This window comes from Suncus etruscus, chromosome 11, assembly GCF_024139225.1.
Source record: "Suncus etruscus isolate mSunEtr1 chromosome 11, mSunEtr1.pri.cur, whole genome shotgun sequence".
Classification (NCBI taxonomy): domain Eukaryota; kingdom Metazoa; phylum Chordata; class Mammalia; order Eulipotyphla; family Soricidae; genus Suncus; species Suncus etruscus.
Genome location: NC_064858.1, coordinates 85,694,143 through 85,713,539, shown reverse-complemented (window position 1 = coordinate 85,713,539; position 19,397 = coordinate 85,694,143). Strand labels below are relative to the sequence as shown.

At 40.7% G+C, this 19,397-nt stretch overlaps 1 protein-coding gene, 1 non-coding gene and 1 pseudogene across 2 annotated transcripts in view; all 3 read left to right on the top strand.

The window, feature by feature from the left end:
• Positions 1-19,397, top strand: part of LOC126022983 (retinol dehydrogenase 16-like) — a 52,198-nt gene continuing 32,801 nt past the window's right edge. The window contains exons 1-4 of the mRNA XM_049784023.1: positions 1-313; positions 2,071-2,329; positions 4,519-4,682; positions 5,219-5,460. Coding sequence (XP_049639980.1) covers positions 1-313; positions 2,071-2,329; positions 4,519-4,682; positions 5,219-5,436 — 954 coding nt within the window. The 3' untranslated portion in view covers positions 5,437-5,460. The remainder of the gene's footprint in view (positions 314-2,070; positions 2,330-4,518; positions 4,683-5,218; positions 5,461-19,397) is intronic.
• Positions 17,881-18,014, top strand: LOC126023211 (small nucleolar RNA SNORA51). The gene has a single exon (XR_007500414.1). It is a non-coding gene; the product is annotated as a small nucleolar RNA SNORA51 (small nucleolar RNA).
• Positions 19,257-19,350, top strand: LOC126023682 (uncharacterized; annotated as a pseudogene).

Here is a 19,397-nt window from a genome sequence, read left to right as displayed (position 1 = left end):
ATGTGGCTTTACATGGTTGCCCTGGTAGGCCTCTACCACCTTCTACGCTGGTACCTGGAGAGGCAAGTGGTGAGCCAGCTGTGGGACAAGTACATCTTCATCACGGGCTGTGACTCGGGCTTTGGGAACCTGCTGGCCAAGCAGCTGGACCTGCGGGGCTTGAGGGTGCTGGCTGCGTGCCTGACTGAGAATGGGGCCGAGACACTGAAGGCACAGACTTCAAACAGGCTGGAAACTGTGATCCTGGATGTCACCAAGTCAGAGAGCATCGCTGCTGCCACCCAGTGGGTGAAGGAGCACACGGGAGACAGAGGTATTACAGGCTGCTCTATCTATGTCTGTCTGTGTCTGTGTTTTTAAAGGGAGACCCCAGTGTACTCCTAGAAGAATCCTGGGCCCTTTCAAGATTTGAGTCCCATAAGCTTTTTCAGTAACCAACAGCCCAGCATGAGCCGCTTCTCCTAGCATTGGCCCCTATCCCATGGTTTGGGAAAGAGTTTGACCTAATGAGACATGAAATGAACAGGAAGAGATTTTTTTCTTTTATTTTTTCAGGTTACTTTTATATATATATAATTTCTTTAAGCACAAAGGTTACAAACATGTTCATAATTGGGTTTCAGTCATAAAATGCACACACCCTTCACCAGTATAACTTTCCACCGTTGTTCCCCATTTCCTACCTTCCCCACCCTCTGCTTGTCTTCAAGACAGACATTGTATTTCTAACTCTATCATTGTCATGGAAGCTGTTAGTGTAGCTATTTTTCTAACTGTACTTGTCACTCTTTTTTGTTTGTTTGTTTGTTTGTTTGGAGGGGTCACACTTGGTAGTACACAGGAGTTACTCCTTGCTCTTTGCTCAGAAATAGATCCTGTCAGGCTCCGGGTACTATATGGGAGGCCAGAAGAACCCAGGTCCCTCCCAGATCTTCTACATGCAAGGAAAAAGGCCCTACTGTTGTGCTATCTCTCAAGCCCCACTTACCACTCTTTGTGATAAGCTTGTTATAAGGCTGGTCCTTCCAGCCCTCAAAGAGATCTCTTTTCTTGATGCTAATGTTGAAGTTCCACTGGACTGCTCTCAAAGGAGATGTGAAGCTTGGGTCAACAGGCACTCCAGGCCACAACTCTTAGTACTTTCTATATTATTCTTGGTGACCAAGTTTCCTACTGGTAGGAATACCCCTTATTTTCATGTGACATAACAGAACTTTCTGAAGTTTTCGAATAGTGGCAAAATGACTCCGAAATCATGTTTCCAGCTTGTTGGTAAACTAGTTGGTGGTGGCTACTGCATCTCCAGGATGGTACTGAGGCCCTTTTCTAACTCTTTGAGATCTTTTATTTATTGTATTTAATCCATTGACTTTCTCTTTGTTTATTAAAAAAAATCTTCCCCATCTCTTCTCTCTTGTTCAGTGCCTCTTTGCAATTAATAGTTGGGGCATATCCTAGTAAGGCTTTGCAGACACAGAAATGCAGGGAAAAAATTATTTTAAAAAAGGGGGGATGGGGCCAGAGAGATAGCATGGAAGTAAGGTATTTGCCTTCAATGCAGAAGGACGGTGGTTAGAATCCCAGCATCCCATATGGTCCCCCGAGCCTGCCAGAGCCAGGAATAACTTCTGAACACTGCCGGATGTGACCCAAAAATCCAAAAAAAAAAAGGGAGGGCTGGAGAGATAGCATGGAGGTAGGATGTTTGCCTTGCATGCAGAAGAACGGTGTTCAAATCCCGGCATCCCACATGGATCCCAGTGCCTGCCAGGAGCGATTTCTGAGCACAGAGCCAGGAGTAACCCCTGAGTGTTGCTGGGTATAACTAATAGACCAAAAAAAGGGGTGGGGGAACCACAACATAGGTATGTGAGATCAAAGACTCAGGCCCTTTCTATCCTCCAGCAGCTGACAGGGCCTGAACTTTAGTTCTGAAGGTGGACTATTTGTTTCTATTCTGCCCACTCCCTGTGCATCCTTTCCATGTCTACTGAAGGACAGTCTTGGACCTCCAGCTGGAGCCTCTCTCTAGACTCATCACACTGTTGCTCTTCTATCCCCTGTGTCCAGGTCTCTGGGGTCTGGTGAACAATGCTGGCATCTCAGTGCCTGCAGCTCCTAATTCATGGATAACCAAACAGGACTTCGTGAAAATATTGGATGTGAACTTGTTGGGAGTGATTGAGGTAACCCTGAGTCTACTGCCCCAACTGCTGAAAGCTAAGGGCCGTGTGGTCAATGTCTCCAGTATTGCGGGTCGTGTGTCCATTGTTGGTGGTGGCTACTGCATCTCCAAGTATGGCATTGAGGCCTTCTCAGACTCCCTCAGGTAAGAGCCATAGGTGACTGTCTTGTGGGACTTCTGCTACTTTGCATCTAGGGAGCCTTTTCTTTCCATCACATATTTCCAGGCTCCTCTTGATTGCTCTTAATTCCATTTGCTTTGAAACATCTATTTCTATATTCTGGGTATCCAGATGGAACTCTGACCTATAGAGTCTGCTTCTCTTATCTTTCTCTGGAGGAAGCCTCAACATAATGTCTGAAATGAAACTAAAAACCTGGAGCCCATGACATTAGCCTCATAACATTGGGAACCAGGACACTGTGAGATGGGCTTAGAGCCTTTGATTAATATTTGTTCTGACAATTCCTGTGAGTACAAATTAAGTGTGGAGGAGTGGAAAGGAGAGGAGAGAAAAGGAAAGGATGGGAGGGGAGAGGAGAGGAGAATAGAGGAGAGGGGAATGGAGGAGAGGAGAGGAGAGGAGAACAGAGGAGAATAGAGGAGAGGGGAATGGAGGAAAGGAGAGGAGAGGTGAGGAGAAGAGGAAGAGGAGAGGAGAGAAGAGGCAAGGAGAGGAGAGGAGAGAGGAGAGGAGAGGAGAGGAGAGGAGAGGAGAGGAGAGGAGAGGAGAGGAGAGGAGAGGAGAGGAGAGGAGAGGAGAGGAGAGGAGAGGAGAGGAGAGGAGAGAAAACACATGGCGAGATGAGGAGAGGATAAGGGAGGAGAGGAGAGGCAAGGAGAGGAATGGTGAAAAGAGGCAGGGAGAAAAGAGGAGAGGAGCAGCAAGAGGAGATGAGAGAAAAATGAGAGGCGAGGCGAGGAGAGAATTTATTTCCTGGACAAACAATGTTATAGTTTAAAAAGGGGGGCAGATATAGAAGTATGTGGAGACTGCAGTGGGCATATTTTCAGTTGTAATCTAGATAGGCCTACATGAGGGTCTGAGTTAAGGAGTGAAGCACTAAACTTGCTGACCTCATTCTTGACAAAATAGATCAGGAAGGCTCCTGAGTAAGGGATGTGTTCAGGCCAGGCCAGCGTAGATATTATTTTTTAATTATCTTTATTTAAACAAATATGTTTACAAATATGATTATAGTTGTATGATTACAGTCATGAAAAGAACGCCCCCTTCACCAGTACAACATTCCCACCACCAATTTCCCAGATCTCCCTCCTCCCCACCGCCCCACACCTGTACTCGAGACAGGCTTTCTACTTCCCTCATTCATTCACACTGTTATGATAGTTTTCAGTGTAGTTATTTCTCTAACTGCACTCATCACTCTATGTGGTGAGTTTCATGTCATGAGCTGCACCTACCAGCCCTCATCTCTCTTGTCTGTTAAAATGTCTTTCATTTTTCTTAAAACCCATAGATGAGTGAAACCATTCTGTGTTTTTCTCTCTCCCTCTGACTTACTTCACTCAGCATAATAGATTCCATGTACATCCATGTATAGGAAAATTTCATGACTTCATCTCTCCTGATGGCTGCATAGTATTTCATTGTGTATATGTACCACAGTTTCTTTAGCCACTCATTTGTTGAAGGGCATCTTGGTTTTTTCCAGAGTCTGGCTATTGTAAATAGCACTGCAATGAATATAGGTGTGAGGAAGGAATTTTTGTATTGTATTTTTGTGTTCCTCGGGTATATTCCTAAGAGTGGTATATCTGGATAATATGGGAGCTCAATTTCCAGATTGTGGAGGAATCTCCATATCGCTTTCATAAAGGTTGTACTAGACGGCATTCCCACCAGCAGTGAAAAAGAGTTCCTTTCTCTCCACATCCCCGCCAGCACTGCTTGTTTTCCTTCTTTGTGATGTGTGGCGTGAGGTGGTACCTCATAGTAGTTTTGATTTGCATCTCAGGGTAGATATTATTAAAAAATAAAAAACATGCTGCACAGGGCCAGTAACGCTATGGATTAAGATAGAAATAGCAGATTTTATGATGAAGTGATGATTTTCTGTAGAGTCTATAAATAGAGCTAAACTTTTTTTTAACACATTAGCTATTTAGTGAAATGTTTAAACCCTTGTGTAAAGATTACAACTTCAATCCTGCTATTCTTCCAGTGTCAATGCCTGAACTTTGATACCCCACACTTTTGAGTTGATACCACCTTTATCCGAGATTAGGTTAGGTGGTTTCTGTTAATTTGTGTTTCCTGTGTGTTTTGTCTCCTAAGGCACCTAAACGTATTCTTCTCTGGTCTGTTTCAGGAGGGAAGTCTCCTTCTTTGGGATGAAAGTGGCTATTATTGAGCCTGGATACTTCAAGACTCCTATGTGCAATATTGAGACTCATATTAAGATTCTCCAGAGTTTGTGGGATCAGTGTCGTCCAGAAATAAAGGACATCTATGGCAAGGACTACGTGGCATCCTGTGAGTAAGCTCTGGAGCCCATGGGGATGGGAAGCAAATCATACTCTGGGAAATCTGAGTCCTTCATTAATGCCAATGTGGATCCTTGTCTATGTCAGACACCAACAATTGGAGACATTTATCACCATCTTTATGATAAATATGGTTAGAGTAAGCAAGGTATAAATCTGGGCTTGTTAGCCTTGGAGTCCCTGTCTCATCAGAATTTATTCTTGGGGAGAACTAGAGCCAGATACTGAGGATGCTCTTGAATTCAGGAGAACCTGTGTAAAAGAATCTAATGTTAGGAGGCAGGTTTGCAATGCCCATAGATAACTCCAATGCATGTGATGAAATATTTCTTGAAATTTAATTAGAATGGCATCATTTGGCAGTTGGTCCTGGGTTATATTTAGAAACTCAATAAAAACCATGGAAGTAATATGAAGCCTGAATTTAAGAAGGCACAGAAATTATTAACAATTTTCAGTGAATTAACTGGAAGCTATTAAATGAGGAATAGAGAATATATTTTAATTATCTTTCTTCTCTCATAGCAATTAAATCCATGAAGAATGTGGAACCACAGTTTTGTGATGATCTGACATTGGTGACAAACTGCATGGAACATGCCCTGATCTCCTGCTACCCTCGCACCCGATACTCTGCTGGCTGGGATGCCAAATTCATCTTCATACCTCTGAGCTATATGCCCACCTTCCTGGCAGATGCCTTCTTGAGATTGAAAGCCGTAAGGCCCTCCAAGGCCCTTTGAAGGGCAGATGAGGGGCATCCTAGGGTAAGGTTACGTATTGAGTGAGTGGTGAAAAATAGGGGAACCCCTATAATCTTCTTTATTCCTTTCCAGTTCCTTAAAGGAAATTATGTAGGATTCTGGGATATTAGGAACAAAGAGCCACTTTTTGGGGTGTGAAGAAACAGAGATCCATTAGCATATATATCTAAGTGGCCACTGAAGGCCCTGAGCCTCATGATCCTCCTCTTTTCTTGAGGGACTCCCATTTAAGAGGGCTTTAGTAGCTGATGAGACTTAGCCCCAAATGGCTCTACAGTGTCTATTTCCTGTGTCTTGATCCTAGGCAAGACTTGAATGGGTGGAAATGTCCCGGAGAAAGAAGATCCCTCTGTACTAAAGATGCTGCTGCAGTGGTAAAAGGAAGAAGTTCTTCCAGCTGAACCATCAGCCTCAGGTGCATAATTATGGGAGATGGTCACCACAGGGCACTGAATTCCTGGTCCTGTGTGGTGGGCTACAGAATCAACACGTCAGAGTCAACAGAATCAGCACTACAATATCAATCGACATATTGAGCAAAGTATGGTCTGAAGAATTATTACATTATCTAAAGTGTTCAATAAATAGATATTTATGATCCAAAGAAATGTGCAACCTCTATTTTACTTTATTTTCATTTAAATATGGTAGTGTATTTAAAAACTAATACTATTCAAATTAATAGTAATTAATTATACTTATAGGAGTAAGTTGTACTCAGGGCTTGCTCCTGACTCTATGATGTTCTATTATGCTCAAGGATCACCCCCCTAGAGCTTGGAGGAACCATAGAAAGTGCTGAGGCTCACATTTGAATTGACTGAATGCAAGGCAAATACCTTACTTGATGTACCTACACTCCATTTTCAGGAAAGGAAAGTTTTAAAGGCTGGTAATGAAAGGGGTGAGAGAATAGGTCAACAAGGGGGTACACATTCTTTGCATGTGAAAAAGCTAGATTAGATCCTTGGCATTCTGTGATCATCAGAGCACTGTTGGAATGGCCCGAAACCTCAAAATAAAACAAAAAATTTATACAAATGAATAAAGGCTAGGCCAGAGTGGTGGCACAAGTGGTAAGGTGTCTGCCATGTGTGCTAGCCTAGGACAGATCTCGGTTCCATACCTGACATCCCATTTGGCCCCCCAAGCCAGGAGTGATTTTTAAGCACATAGCCAGGAGTAATCCCTAAGCATCACCGGGTGTGGCCCAAAAACCAAAATAAAAAAAATTCTTGAAATTGCACACTTGATGTAAGCATTGTTAGGATGGTCAAGAAAGCACTGACTACTTAAAATTTAAAATACTATATGCTATAAAATTTAAATGACATACATCATTACTCAGATAAAAGACTCCCATTCAAAATTTAGAAAGTCATTTCCTCCTCCCTTTCTTCCCTTATGTTGAATTAAGCCCTTTGGATGAGCTTGGATGGAGTGGATGGTGGTGGAGGCCTTTCTCCTCCAGCCCAAGACCATGTGGCTCCACCTTCACCATCAGCTGGCGGGTCTGCAAGTTCAGGTGATCGTGGCAGGTAGAAAACTCATCCACAGACAGGTTCCAAGGAATATCAGCTTTATTCATGCCCTAGCCAACATGTGTGGCCTATAACCTTAAACCTATTTAAGCATGGTCTTGTCAGCTTGCCTGCGTCTAGCTTCTTTCAGCCATCTCTCCTCCAACCTCCATCCATTCAAATTCCCCTTTTGACCTTGAGGCCAAACCTTTTGAAACCTTCCCAAGACCACTCCCAGAAATGGGAGGGTCTTTCTTGAAGGTAAGCTTACACAAAGAATAGGGGTTGGGTTACATCTGCCCCTTTCTTTTTAAATAAAAACAAAAGAGCATAAGTTATCCTTAGTTTTTCTGGCTTCCACCAGTAATATTCCCATTGCAACAAGGTTAACATATTAACATATTAACCTGTTGGCTACCGTGACCTGACACAGTGGCCACTTTTGCAAAAACCTCTCTGCCATTTTCCAGTCCTACGTGCTGTTTGCTACAAAGCCCCTGGGCCAGCAGGAAACAAGTAATAAATAATTTCTTAGCCCAGGGGAAAGAGAAACTCAGCCTGGATGAAGTTAGATTTCCCTAGTCCACATTCTAGAGTTAACAAGGTACCTTTTATTGCTTTGTGCAACATTGGGTTTTTACAAAGTTATTCCTTAAGAACTTTGCCCCACCATACATCTATTAAGAGTTTAGGAATGTGTCCAAACAAACTCTACCCAGGATCTAGCATGACTGCCCCCTGCCCACTTTCCATATTTGGGGAATGATGTTATGTTCCTGTTCCAACCTACCTGTCCTGTGTTTATACCTTATTTGGAATAATGAGATAAGTCTGTGCACTGAAAAGAGTGGTTGACACTGCCTTTTGCCTGCCCCCTGTACCTTCTCTATATTAGAAGGTGCTGAACCCCATTAAACGCCTTTGAATGGAATTCTATCTTGGGCCTTATTATTAACCTCTCTTAGATTTTTTCAAGGTGTGGCCGTGTGATCTGAGCTTTGCAAAATAAAGATGCGGTTGTTCGTGAGCCTCTCGTCCACTCTCCCGCTGGCCGGGCCCCTTCGGGGGGCTTACAGGACACCCGCATTAACCTTTTCCAAAAACATAACTTTTCTGCAAAATACACCATACACCTGTAAGTCAAAATTTTTTTCATGCTTTCTACCAAGCACTATTCTGGAACTTCTTTGTTCCTATACCTTTTAATGCTATTTAAAATCAAGCATTTTATCCTAGAACTTTCATGTTCCTTTTAACCTTCCCTACACACAAAGTATAACAACATATATACAGAACATACATTTTGAAAAGAGGCTAGTACATTAAAATACACAATAAAACATTATGCCATTGAGAATATTAACTATGGAAAACAATAAAGCACATTTAAATCAGCAAGAAAATGGCTTAGATTAAGAGATACACCTGAAGCAAAGTTAGATGCAGGCGGTTTTTAAATCAAATTTTAGTTGGGCTACGCTGGTTTTTTCTCCCCTTTTTTAAAATTTTTATACCACTACCTAATTTTATCCCATCACCAGCACCAATTGTCCAGACGTGTAAAATTTGTAGCTTCCCACTTAATCCCTTCACTTAAAACCATTTGTCCAGTCGCTGGGCTTCTCCCACTCGGCTTCGCTTCCATGGGGATCCAGGCCCCGCAGCTGCTCCAGGTCTGGGTCCAAGCACTCCTGCCACCTCTGGCCACTTTTTTGCCTGGCGAAGGGCAGGAGCAGGACCAAAGCAGCTGCATCAGGACGGGTGGAGCAGTCTTTGCACCATTTTTCGCTGAGAGTGATCTCAGCTGCCGCTACAGCTGCTGTTGCCACAAGCTTCTCAGCCGCAGTTTTTCCTCCGGGCGCATCTGGGTGTATAGAGTTCAAAGTGATCCAAGCTAAAAGTCCAGTCCGAAATTTTCAAAATCAAAATCCATTTTTCATGCTGTAGGTCATGATTCAGTAAATCAGTTCATTTAAGTAAACTTTCTCTTCCTGGTCCGTTTCCATTCAAGGCCCTTCATCAGTTTCTGAGGAGGTTTTTTTTTTAAAAAAAAAAAAAAAAAAAAGTATTGTTTGCAACAAAGTTTCAGTCCTGAGCCTCAGATGGGGGTGATCCAAGTTTTCACCACCCTTGTTTTAATGGCCTTTTTTGCCCCCAGGAGGGGTGTCGGCCATCTTTGAAAATGGCTCCATGTGGTGGCCCACAGCTTTGGCTCACTACTGCTGAAAAGAGCCAAAATCAAACTCCAGAACAGAAATCTCACCATGATAGCTGTCCTTTTGGGTCCAGGATTCAGCTCCACGTTCAGGGCGCCAGATTGTTGCATTAAGCTCTTTGGATGGGCTTGGATGGAGGTGGATGGTGATGGAGGTTGGAGGAGAGATGGCTGAAAGAAGCTAGATGCAGGGCAAGCTGACAAGACCATGCTTAAATAGGTTTAAGATCATAGGCCACACATGTTGTCTAGGGCATGAATAAAGCTGATACTCCTTGGAACCTGTCTATGGATGAGTTTTCTACCTGCCGTGATCACCTTAAATTGCAGACCCACCAGCTGATGGAAAAGGTGGAGCCATGTGGTTCTGGGCTGGAGGAGAAAGGCTCCCTCACCATCCACTTCCATCCAAGCCCATCCAAAGGGCTTAATGCAACACTCTTCTATTCCTTTCCTTCTTTTTTTATTTTTTTTTATTTTTGGGTCACACCTGGCAGTGATCAAGGGTTACTCCCAGCTCTGCACTCCGAAGTTACTCCTGGAAGGCTTGGGGGGGAACCATATGAGATGCCAGAAATCAAAATGGTATCTATCCTGTGTCGGCTACATGCAAGGCAAATGCCCTAAAACTGTGCTATATGCTCCAGTCCTTCTTTTACTTTTCTATACCCTCTCTTCCCTTGTGTTTTTCTATTTGTGAAGAGAAGGGTGCTCACATTTGGTTTAATATCCACACACTTGGCTTATGGGGCAAGAAAAGAGTTGTACACTTTGTTATAAGCACAGTCAGGCTCAAACATCTAAGCTGGTAGGATTTCACTGGGGAATAGAGAGCAGTGCCAGGGACAGAAATTTAAGCTTGTGACCTTTACATTCCTAAGGCAGACATACTACCTCTGAACTGTCCTCACCACCAAAGGTAGTTATATCTCATGGAAAGTGGAATGAGTTATGGTTGTAAACAATAGTAGTTATATTACTCATGTTTAACTTATAATAAACATTTGCCTCTTAAAAACATATTGGTTGCCATGAAAATTCATGAGTATTACAGTTTTTAAAATATGTACTTTAATTTCTTTAAGCAGATTTGGCAGATACATATAAATTACATTAAAAAAGAGACATTATCATCAATTCAATCTTTGTCAAATAAAACCCACACTGTTAGTTTCTCTTTAGGAAAGGAATTTTGATACATAAGATGCAGCGGACATACTACATAGGGTAACCACCTACATAGATAGGCCTCATTAACACATTGTTTAGTACTTGAGATGTGAAACCTATGTGTATCCTAAATTGCTCCAGTCATTATCTAACCCTAAAACCTTCATTTAGCAAGGCCCAATTCCATCACTGACGAAATGCCTAAAACTGGGAAAACCTCCCAATTCCGACACACCCACCCAATCTCTTAGTTGATTTATTATTTTTTACCTTATTTTTAATACATTTACCTACTTTTCCGTTTTCCTCTCTTATCTTTTGCTCTCCCTCTTTTTCTTAAGCTATACCTAAGCTAATTATCTTTATTCAACCAGTCCTTAAGAGCTCAGACCCATCCTATTAGAGTCAGACCTCTAACATCTTAAGAATAGATCCTATTGTATACTTTTATGTGGACATGACTACATAGAGAGAGGATTCCTCTATGAGAGCCAAACCTAAATTGTAAACAACTCATGCCTATAGTGTATATAGCCCCTCCTATATACTATCCCTCCTCCCCCCTTCAGAAATCCTACTATTCCTTCACACACAGCCCATCCCAATCTGATATCCCACCTTATTAAAGCTTTTTGCCCTCAGTTCCTAACCCATTAGGTATCAAGACCAGCCTCCTGCCCCAATAAGCCATCATACAACTCCCAAGCGAAGGGACACCCACATCTCATCCTTTGGCAAGAAACACACACTACAACCAACACTCCTGCTGACTCATGCTCTGTGGCCTTCCTTCTGATTCCCCCCAAATGTGGACTGTTGTTTGATACAGGACTCAAATCCAGAAAGATCCCCAGTGCAAGAACTCACCAGAGCTCTTTCTGCCACAAATCTTTTCTCCATCCCAACAAGACCAGGGTGTGTGATAAAAATGTGCCCTGGATCCCACCCACCCCCACAAGAATATCTCAAAAGGCAATGGGGAAGCCTATATTTCCTTTATAAGTTTAAGATCTATATAATACTACCTCTTAACCTGTTTATCCTCAAATGTAATGTAGTATCCTGCATCACTTTGTTCCCTTAATATTTTTAAACTTATTTTTATTTTTTCCTTTATATATGTATGCATGTATGTATGTATTTATGTATGTATGTATGTGTACCATATTTATTCGAGTGTAATGCGCAAAATTTTCTACCAAAAAGAAATCAAAGTTTGGGTGCGTGTTATAAATGAGGGCTAGGGTGGGTGGCAGTGGTGGCTGGTCCAGTGAGGGCACAGGTGAATTGTGAGTTCTCACTGTGCCTTTTCTGGGATGCAGCCACACACTGTATGTGAGGGCAAAGAAGAAAAAAAAAACCTCAAGAATCTTGGCCTATCTCTTGTGACATCCTGGGTTAGAACATCATGGAAGACATACCAAAATAAATGATCATGAAGACTTTTTTGAAGACAGGCATCAGCAATAAAATGGACAGCACAGAAGATGACCAGCTGTGGAATTCAGATTCAGAAGAAAGCAAGGAAACTGGAGAAACAGATGTTCCTGCCAACTGGGACACTGATGAAAAATTAACTCGAGAAGAATGGGAACAACTCTTTAGTGTATTTGATGATAAATCTGACTTGGAAGCATTTTAAATATTGTTACCAGTAATTTTATTTTGGTATTGTGTTTATACCAGTTTACGTTATCAATAAATTATTTTTATCATGGCTGTACATGTTCAACAATGTTTTTTGTCAATTACAATGCTTGGTGTGAAACAAAATTATATATACATATACGTATATATGTACTTATACATATATATATAGTCTTGCTTTTGTTTTCTTTTCTTCCTTAATTCCACCTGTTTTGGTTCTGCTTGATACAAAAACTTACAAGAAAAAGTCTTGCCTGGGATAATAGCTCAGGTCAAAACCAGGGCACAAAGATGATGGAGACTGACACTCTTACCCTCCCCCCAAATGCACCAGCAATATAATATAGCACCATTTCTTCTTGAAAATGCATACTAAAAAAAGGGGAAATTTTACATATAGAAATTTTACATATAGCTTGTTTCTATACTAGGGATAAGAACTCATACACTTTACAATACAGAGGCACCTCCACCTTGTACATATGTCATGTGGACCCAATTTAGATTCTAGATGATTAGACAGTGGCCATCCAACCCTGAACCCTAGTTCCCAGACATAGAACTGATCCAGTTCTTCGCATCAGCTCCAGAAACCAATCTCCCTCTGGACATTCTTAATACTGCTCTGACAACAACATGTGCCAGTTTTGAATGACATCCTGACAATGAGAAAATGGCAACAACTTGGTCTTAGAGCAGGTTGTCTTACCTCACCTCCTAACAATAAGATGAAATCAGAAGACATGTCATCCTTTGATTTTTGCTTCAGCCTTATCCACTGAATAAAGCTGATATCTCTTGAAGCCTGACTGCCTGTGAGTTTTCTACACACCACTATCACCTCAGAACTGCTGGCTGAACAGGGTGGCAGATACATGGTCTGAGCTGGAGGAGAAAGACCTCATCCTCCATCCCACCATCATCCAGCCCCATTAAGGGCTGACTTGCAACACAAGACCACCAACTACAGAAAACTGATTAAAACAACAGTGATGGAACACAACTCCTAGAATCATAAAGAAAGACTCCATCCTAGGTTCCATCCTTTGACCTGTGCAAATACAAAGATCTCGAGCAACAGAGGCATGATTTTATCATCCATGATGGAGTGGAAAGTTTCCAGACACCACAAAAGAACCAAGGGGAGAGTCAAAGAACATGTACAGAACCTGTAGTTATTCCCATGACAGTATACTTACTTCAAGGGTGGAGAAACCTGTATCTCTTAGGCCAAGGGAATTCCCTTTCTAATCTCCCCAATATTTACTGTGCCTCTGCAAGAAAAAAAAGAGAGAAGCACAAATTAATTTTTTTTAGTTTTGTTACTGTTGTTTTTTCTGCCTTGTTTTTTTTTTTATTTCAGGACCGTGGTTATTGTGTATTGTTGTCTTTATAGCTGTGGTGCTTTTTGAGTTTTTTGTTTGATTTTTTTTTGTATTGTTGTTATGTTTTTCTTCCTTTTTCCCTTTCTTCTCTTAACTTGATATTTATAGTCTTTATAGCCTCTAGAAGGACTCCTCCCATTTTCTGCTTGTTTGATTTTTGCCTTATTTTTTCTTTCCTTCAAACAGAATCACATAACTTGAACCATCTTGTTCTGCCTCACAAATGGAGGGGGAAATAAAAGGGGGTACCAAGACCAAACAGTCATATAAACATTAGTAGAAATTTAAAAAAAATGATCAGGCTTAAACACCAATCTAGAGCCAATGACAACAGAATCAATACCCAATCTACAACATGCTAGACACAGAGGGGACCACATATACTAGCAGCCTGGGGGGGGGGGAGGTAAAGGAGAGGGATATGGATGGTGGTTCGAATCCCGGCATTTATATGGTCCCCCGAGCCTACCAGGAGCGATTTCTGAGTGTAGAGCCAGGAGTAACCCCTGAGCGCTGCTGGGTATGACCCCCTCCAAAAAAAACCACCAAAAAAAAAAAGAAAGAAAGAAAAAAGAGAGCAAGTCTGCCTTCATTACTCTTTTTATTACTAACACATGGAATAAATGGTAGTCTAAGTCAGAAATGCTCTTTGTTGGAATATTTATGAATGATCATCAAGAAGCTGGATTCTTATTGTCACTGAGACTGAATTCTTTATTATTGTCAGAAGAATTAAAGCTGGGTAGATATTACCCATAATTAAAGTCAATAAGTAAGGAACACCAAAAAGAGAAAGATCCAGAGGATAGATATTAGGGATGGGTTTTCTAGCTCCTGGATCCTACCTCTAGCTAGGAATCTGAGTGGAATGGAACCACATTGAGCAGAGGCATTGAGCAGTTTCCAGAAAACTGGGCTTGTCTTTCCTGTTTCCCCTTTCAACTTCCATAATCTGTTTGGCAAGTTGAATCTTCTCTGTTATTGTTTTCTTTATTTCATTTTTTGACTTCTACACTACTTTCCCATCTAAATTGCTGTGCTCCTACTGGGCTGAGAATATTGTGGAATTTGGGTATGTTGGGCACCAGGATTTGTAAACTGGGCTGATAACTTTCAGCAGCATACGTTTCCTTTATCTCTCAGAGATTCCTGATAAAGCTATAAAGTTTGACTATTGCCTGCATGGCAGCAGCTGTGGTTTATCATTTGCTTATTTTTTTTATGTGACCCATAAGAATGAAGTCATTTGAACGTAGTACTATAGTAAGTTTCTCTCCAAGGAAAAAGGAAGTTCCTTTTCCTCCTCCTTTACTTTCCAGTAAACTTTTCTACATTCTAACTGAGTCTGAGCATAATTACTATTCAATATTTTCATCTTGATAATACTGAAGAACCTAGAAACTGTGGACAACCACAAAGACCTGCCATTGGATTGTGTGATTACCAATTGGGAGAAATTGTAAGTGTTGCCTGTGAGTGTTTCTCTACTATTCTGTCTCCTGAACCCCTCCTGAGTGGGCCAAGAAGGACCCAGCAAAATCGCTCTCCTAGAGGCTCCAGAAGCACGGCAGCTCCACTTCGCTTTGTAGCCATGCGCTCTTTCTAATGAATGAAAACCCACCATAACACGCAGAAAAAAATCACACTACACATGTGACAATGGGGAAACCTCGCAGGCAAACACCATGCATAGAGAATAAAGATGATAGCTCTGATGACCCTCCCCAACCGCCCCCAAAAAAAACAGCCATCTGATTAACCTCTCACATAAGGAGTTTAGAATATAAATATGGAGAAACCTCATAGAAATCAAAGAAAACATAGCTCTAGCTGAACAAAACACAAAGACAGAAGTCAGAAAACTCCAAACTGAAATAACAGATCTGAAAAACACAGAAGCTCAACTGAAAAACTCAATAGAAAGCCCCTCCAGCACAATAACAGCAGCTAAGGACAGAATCAGTGAACTGGAAGATCAAATGCAGAACAACTCCATACAGCAGAAGAGATTGGAAAATAACCTTAAGTAAAACGATCATACAATGGAAAAAGTACTCAAAGAATGTGAACAAATGAAAATAGAAGTCTTTGATAAACTCAACAGAAACAATATAAGAATCATTGGAGTCCCAGGAAAGGGATTCCCAGGAAGAATCAACAAAGACATCATCACAAAGAAACTCCCAGAGCTAACGACTACAAGCAATCAAATTCTGCATGCACGAAGAGTACTTGCTAGAAAAGACCCGAAAAACTAAAAACACCCCAAGACTCATCCTAGTCACAATGACGAATCCTACAGATAGAGATAGAATAATGAAAGCAGCAAGATCAAAAAGGGAAAATACATTCAAAAGAGAAACTATAATATTTACAGCAAACATGTCCCAAGAAATTCTCAAGGCCAGAAGACAGTGGTGGGATATTGTGACAAGACTGAATGAAATGGAGGCTTCACCTAGAATATTGCACCCAACCCGATAAACACGCAGGTTTGAAGGAAGGATACATAGCTTCACGAATAAGCAACAGCTCAGAAACTTTACAGATGCAAAACCAGCCTTAAAGAAGAAAATGAAAGGAAATAGCCTAGACAAGATAGACCAACAGATACGCCAAACTTATACACAAAGATGACATTCAATCCCATGACAGCCATCTCCCTCAATGTCAATGGACTAAATGCACCAGTTAAGAGACATAGAGTGGCGAAATGGATCAAAAAGATGAATCCAACCTTCTGCTACTTACAAGAAACACACCTGAATAGTCAGAACAAACATAGATTCAAAATCAAAGGCTGAAAATGACAATACTCCCCCAAAGCTTTGTATAGATTGTGATCCCTCTAAAGATACCCAAGACCTTTTTCAAAGAAGTGGATCAAACACTTCTGAAATGCATTTGGAACAATACACACCCACAAATTTCTAACGCAATACTTGGGAAAAGGAATATAGAAGGTATTACTTACCCCAACTTTAAAATGTATTACAAAGTAATTGCTATCAAAACAGCATGGTATTGGAATAAAGACAGACCCTCAGATCAGTGGAACAGGCTTGAGTACTCAGAGAATGTTCCCCAGATATACCATCACCTAATTTTTGATAAAGGTGCAAGAAATCCTAAATGGAACAAGGAAGGCCTCTTCAATAAGTGGTGTTGGCACAATTGGCTAGCCACTTGTAAAAAAGTGAACTTAGACCTCCAGTTATCATCATGTACAAAGGTAAAATCCAAATGGATTAAAGACCTAGATATCATACCTGAAACCATAAAGTATATAGAACAACATGTAGGTCAAACACACCATTACATTGAGACTAAAGGTATCTTTAAAGAAAAAACAGTACTCTCCAAACAAGTGAAAGCAGAAACAAATAGATGGGACTATATTAAGCTGAGAAGCTTCTGCACCTCAAAGGAAATAGTGCCCAGAATACAAGAGCCACCCACTGAGTGGGAGAAACTATTCACCCAATATCCATCAGATAAGGGATTAATATCCAAAATATACAAGGCACTGACAGAACTTTACAAGAAAAAAACATCTAATCCCATCAAAAAATGGGGAGAAGAAATGAATAGACACTTTGACAAAAAAAGAAATGCAAATGGCTAAAAGGCACATGAAAAAATGCTCCACATCACTAATCATCAGGGAGATGCAAATCAAAACAACCATGAGGTACCATCTCATGCCACAGAGATTGGCACACTTCAGAAAGAATGAGAACAAGCAGTGCTGGCAGGGATGTGGAGAGAAAGAAACTCTTATTCACTGCTGGTGGGAATGCCATCTGGTCCAACCTTTGTGGAAAGTGATATGGAGATTTCTCCAAAAGCTGGAAGTTGAGCTCCCATATGATCCAGCTATACCACTCCTAGGAATATATCCTAGGAACACAAAAATACAATACAAAAATCCCTTTCTCACACCTATTTTCATTGCAGCATTGTTTACAATAGCCAGATTCTGGAAACAGCCTAGATGTCCCTCAATAGATGAATGGTTAAAGAAACTATGGTACATATACACAATGGAATATTATGCAGCCATCAGAAGAGATGAAGTCATGAATTTTCCTATACATGGATGTATATGGAATCTATTATGCTGAGTGAAATAAGTCAGAAGGATAGAGATAAAGAATGGTCTCCCTCATCTATGGGTTTTGAGAAAAATGAAAGGCATTTGTGTAATGATTCTCAGAGACAAAATAGAGGAGGACTGGAGGGTCCAGCTCCTGACATGAATCTCACCACAGGGATTGTTTAGTACAGTCACAGAAATAATTACACTGAGGACTATCATAACAAAATGTGGCTGAATGAGGGAAGTAGAAAGCCTGTCTAGAGTACAGGTGGGAACGAAGGACACTTGGGATATTGGTCATGGGAATGTTACACTGGTGAAGGATTTTATATGTATGTGTATATATATACATATATATTTATTTATAAAATCAAACAGAAAAGACAAGGCCTCCCAATTCTTACCACAGGCTGTGTTCTTTACACTGACTGTATAGAAAGAGGAGGTACAGTTAAATGCACCCCATATACACCTCAACCCAGGCCCCTTGTCTGGTCTGTATTGTGAATTGCAGGACCAAAAAAAATCAAAGGCTGGAGGAAAATCATCCAAGAAAAAACACCCTTAAAAAAGCTGGAGTGGCTATATTAATATCAGACGACACAAACTTTAGACTCAGAAAAAATGTAAGGAACAAAGATGAACACTTCGTACTAAGTAAAGGATATGTGCAACAGGAAGAAATCACACTACTAAACATATATGCACCCAATGAAAGACCAGCAAAGTATATAAGACAATTATTAGCTAATTTGAAATAGTACATTAATAATAACACAATAATTGTGGGAGACTTCAACAAGGCCCGTCACCACTTGATAGGTCAACCAGACTGAAACCCAACAAAAATATACTATCCCTGAAAAGAGAAATGAAAGAAAGAGTCCTAGTAGGACACTCCATCCCCAGAAACCTGGATAAAACCTGGATACACATTCTTCTTCAATGTACATGGGTCATTCTCCAGGATAGACCACATGCTGACACATAAAACATACCTCATAAAATTAAGAGGATAGAAATTTTGCAGGCTACCTTCGCTGAACACAAGGCTTTGAAATTAGATGTGAACTACAAAGGGAAACAGAAGAAGAATGTTAACAACTGGAAATTAAACAGCCTGCTACTGAACAACCAGTGAGTCTGAGATAAAATCAAAGAGACTATCAAAACTTTCCTGGAAACAAATGACAATGAAGATACAAACTATCAGAATCTATGGGACACAGCAGAAGCAGTACTGAGAGAAAATTTTATAGCTTTGTAAGCACACATCAGGAAGGAAGAAAGGGCATAATAGCCTATTGACACAACTCATAAAATTAGAAAATGACCAACAAAAGGCACCAAAAATGGGAAGACAGAAGAAAATAACAAAGCTTAAAGCAAAAATCAATGAAGTGGAAACACAAAGAATAATCCAAAAGATCAATGAAAGCAGAAGTTGGTTCTTTGAAAAAAATAAACAAGATTGATAGGCCATTAAGAAAACTCACCAAAAAAAGAGAGAAACTTGATAGCCCATATTAGAAATGAAAAGGGGGGGAGATCACTACAGATATTTCAGAGATTCAAAGGGTAATTAGAGACTACTTTGAGAAACTCTATGCCACCAAATATGAGAATCTGGAAGAAATGGATAAATACTTAGAACCCTATAACCTTCCATGGTTGAATAAGAAAGATGTAGCATATCTAAACACCCCCATCATCATTGAGGAAATTAAAACAGTAATCAAATGTCTGCTCAAAAACAAAAGCCTGTGCTTGCTTCGGCAGCACATATACTAAAATTGGAACGATACAGAGAAGATTAGCATGGCCCCTGCGCAAATTCATGAAGAGTTCCATATTAAAAAAAAAATGCCCAGGCCCAGATGGATTCACTAATGAATTTTTTCAAA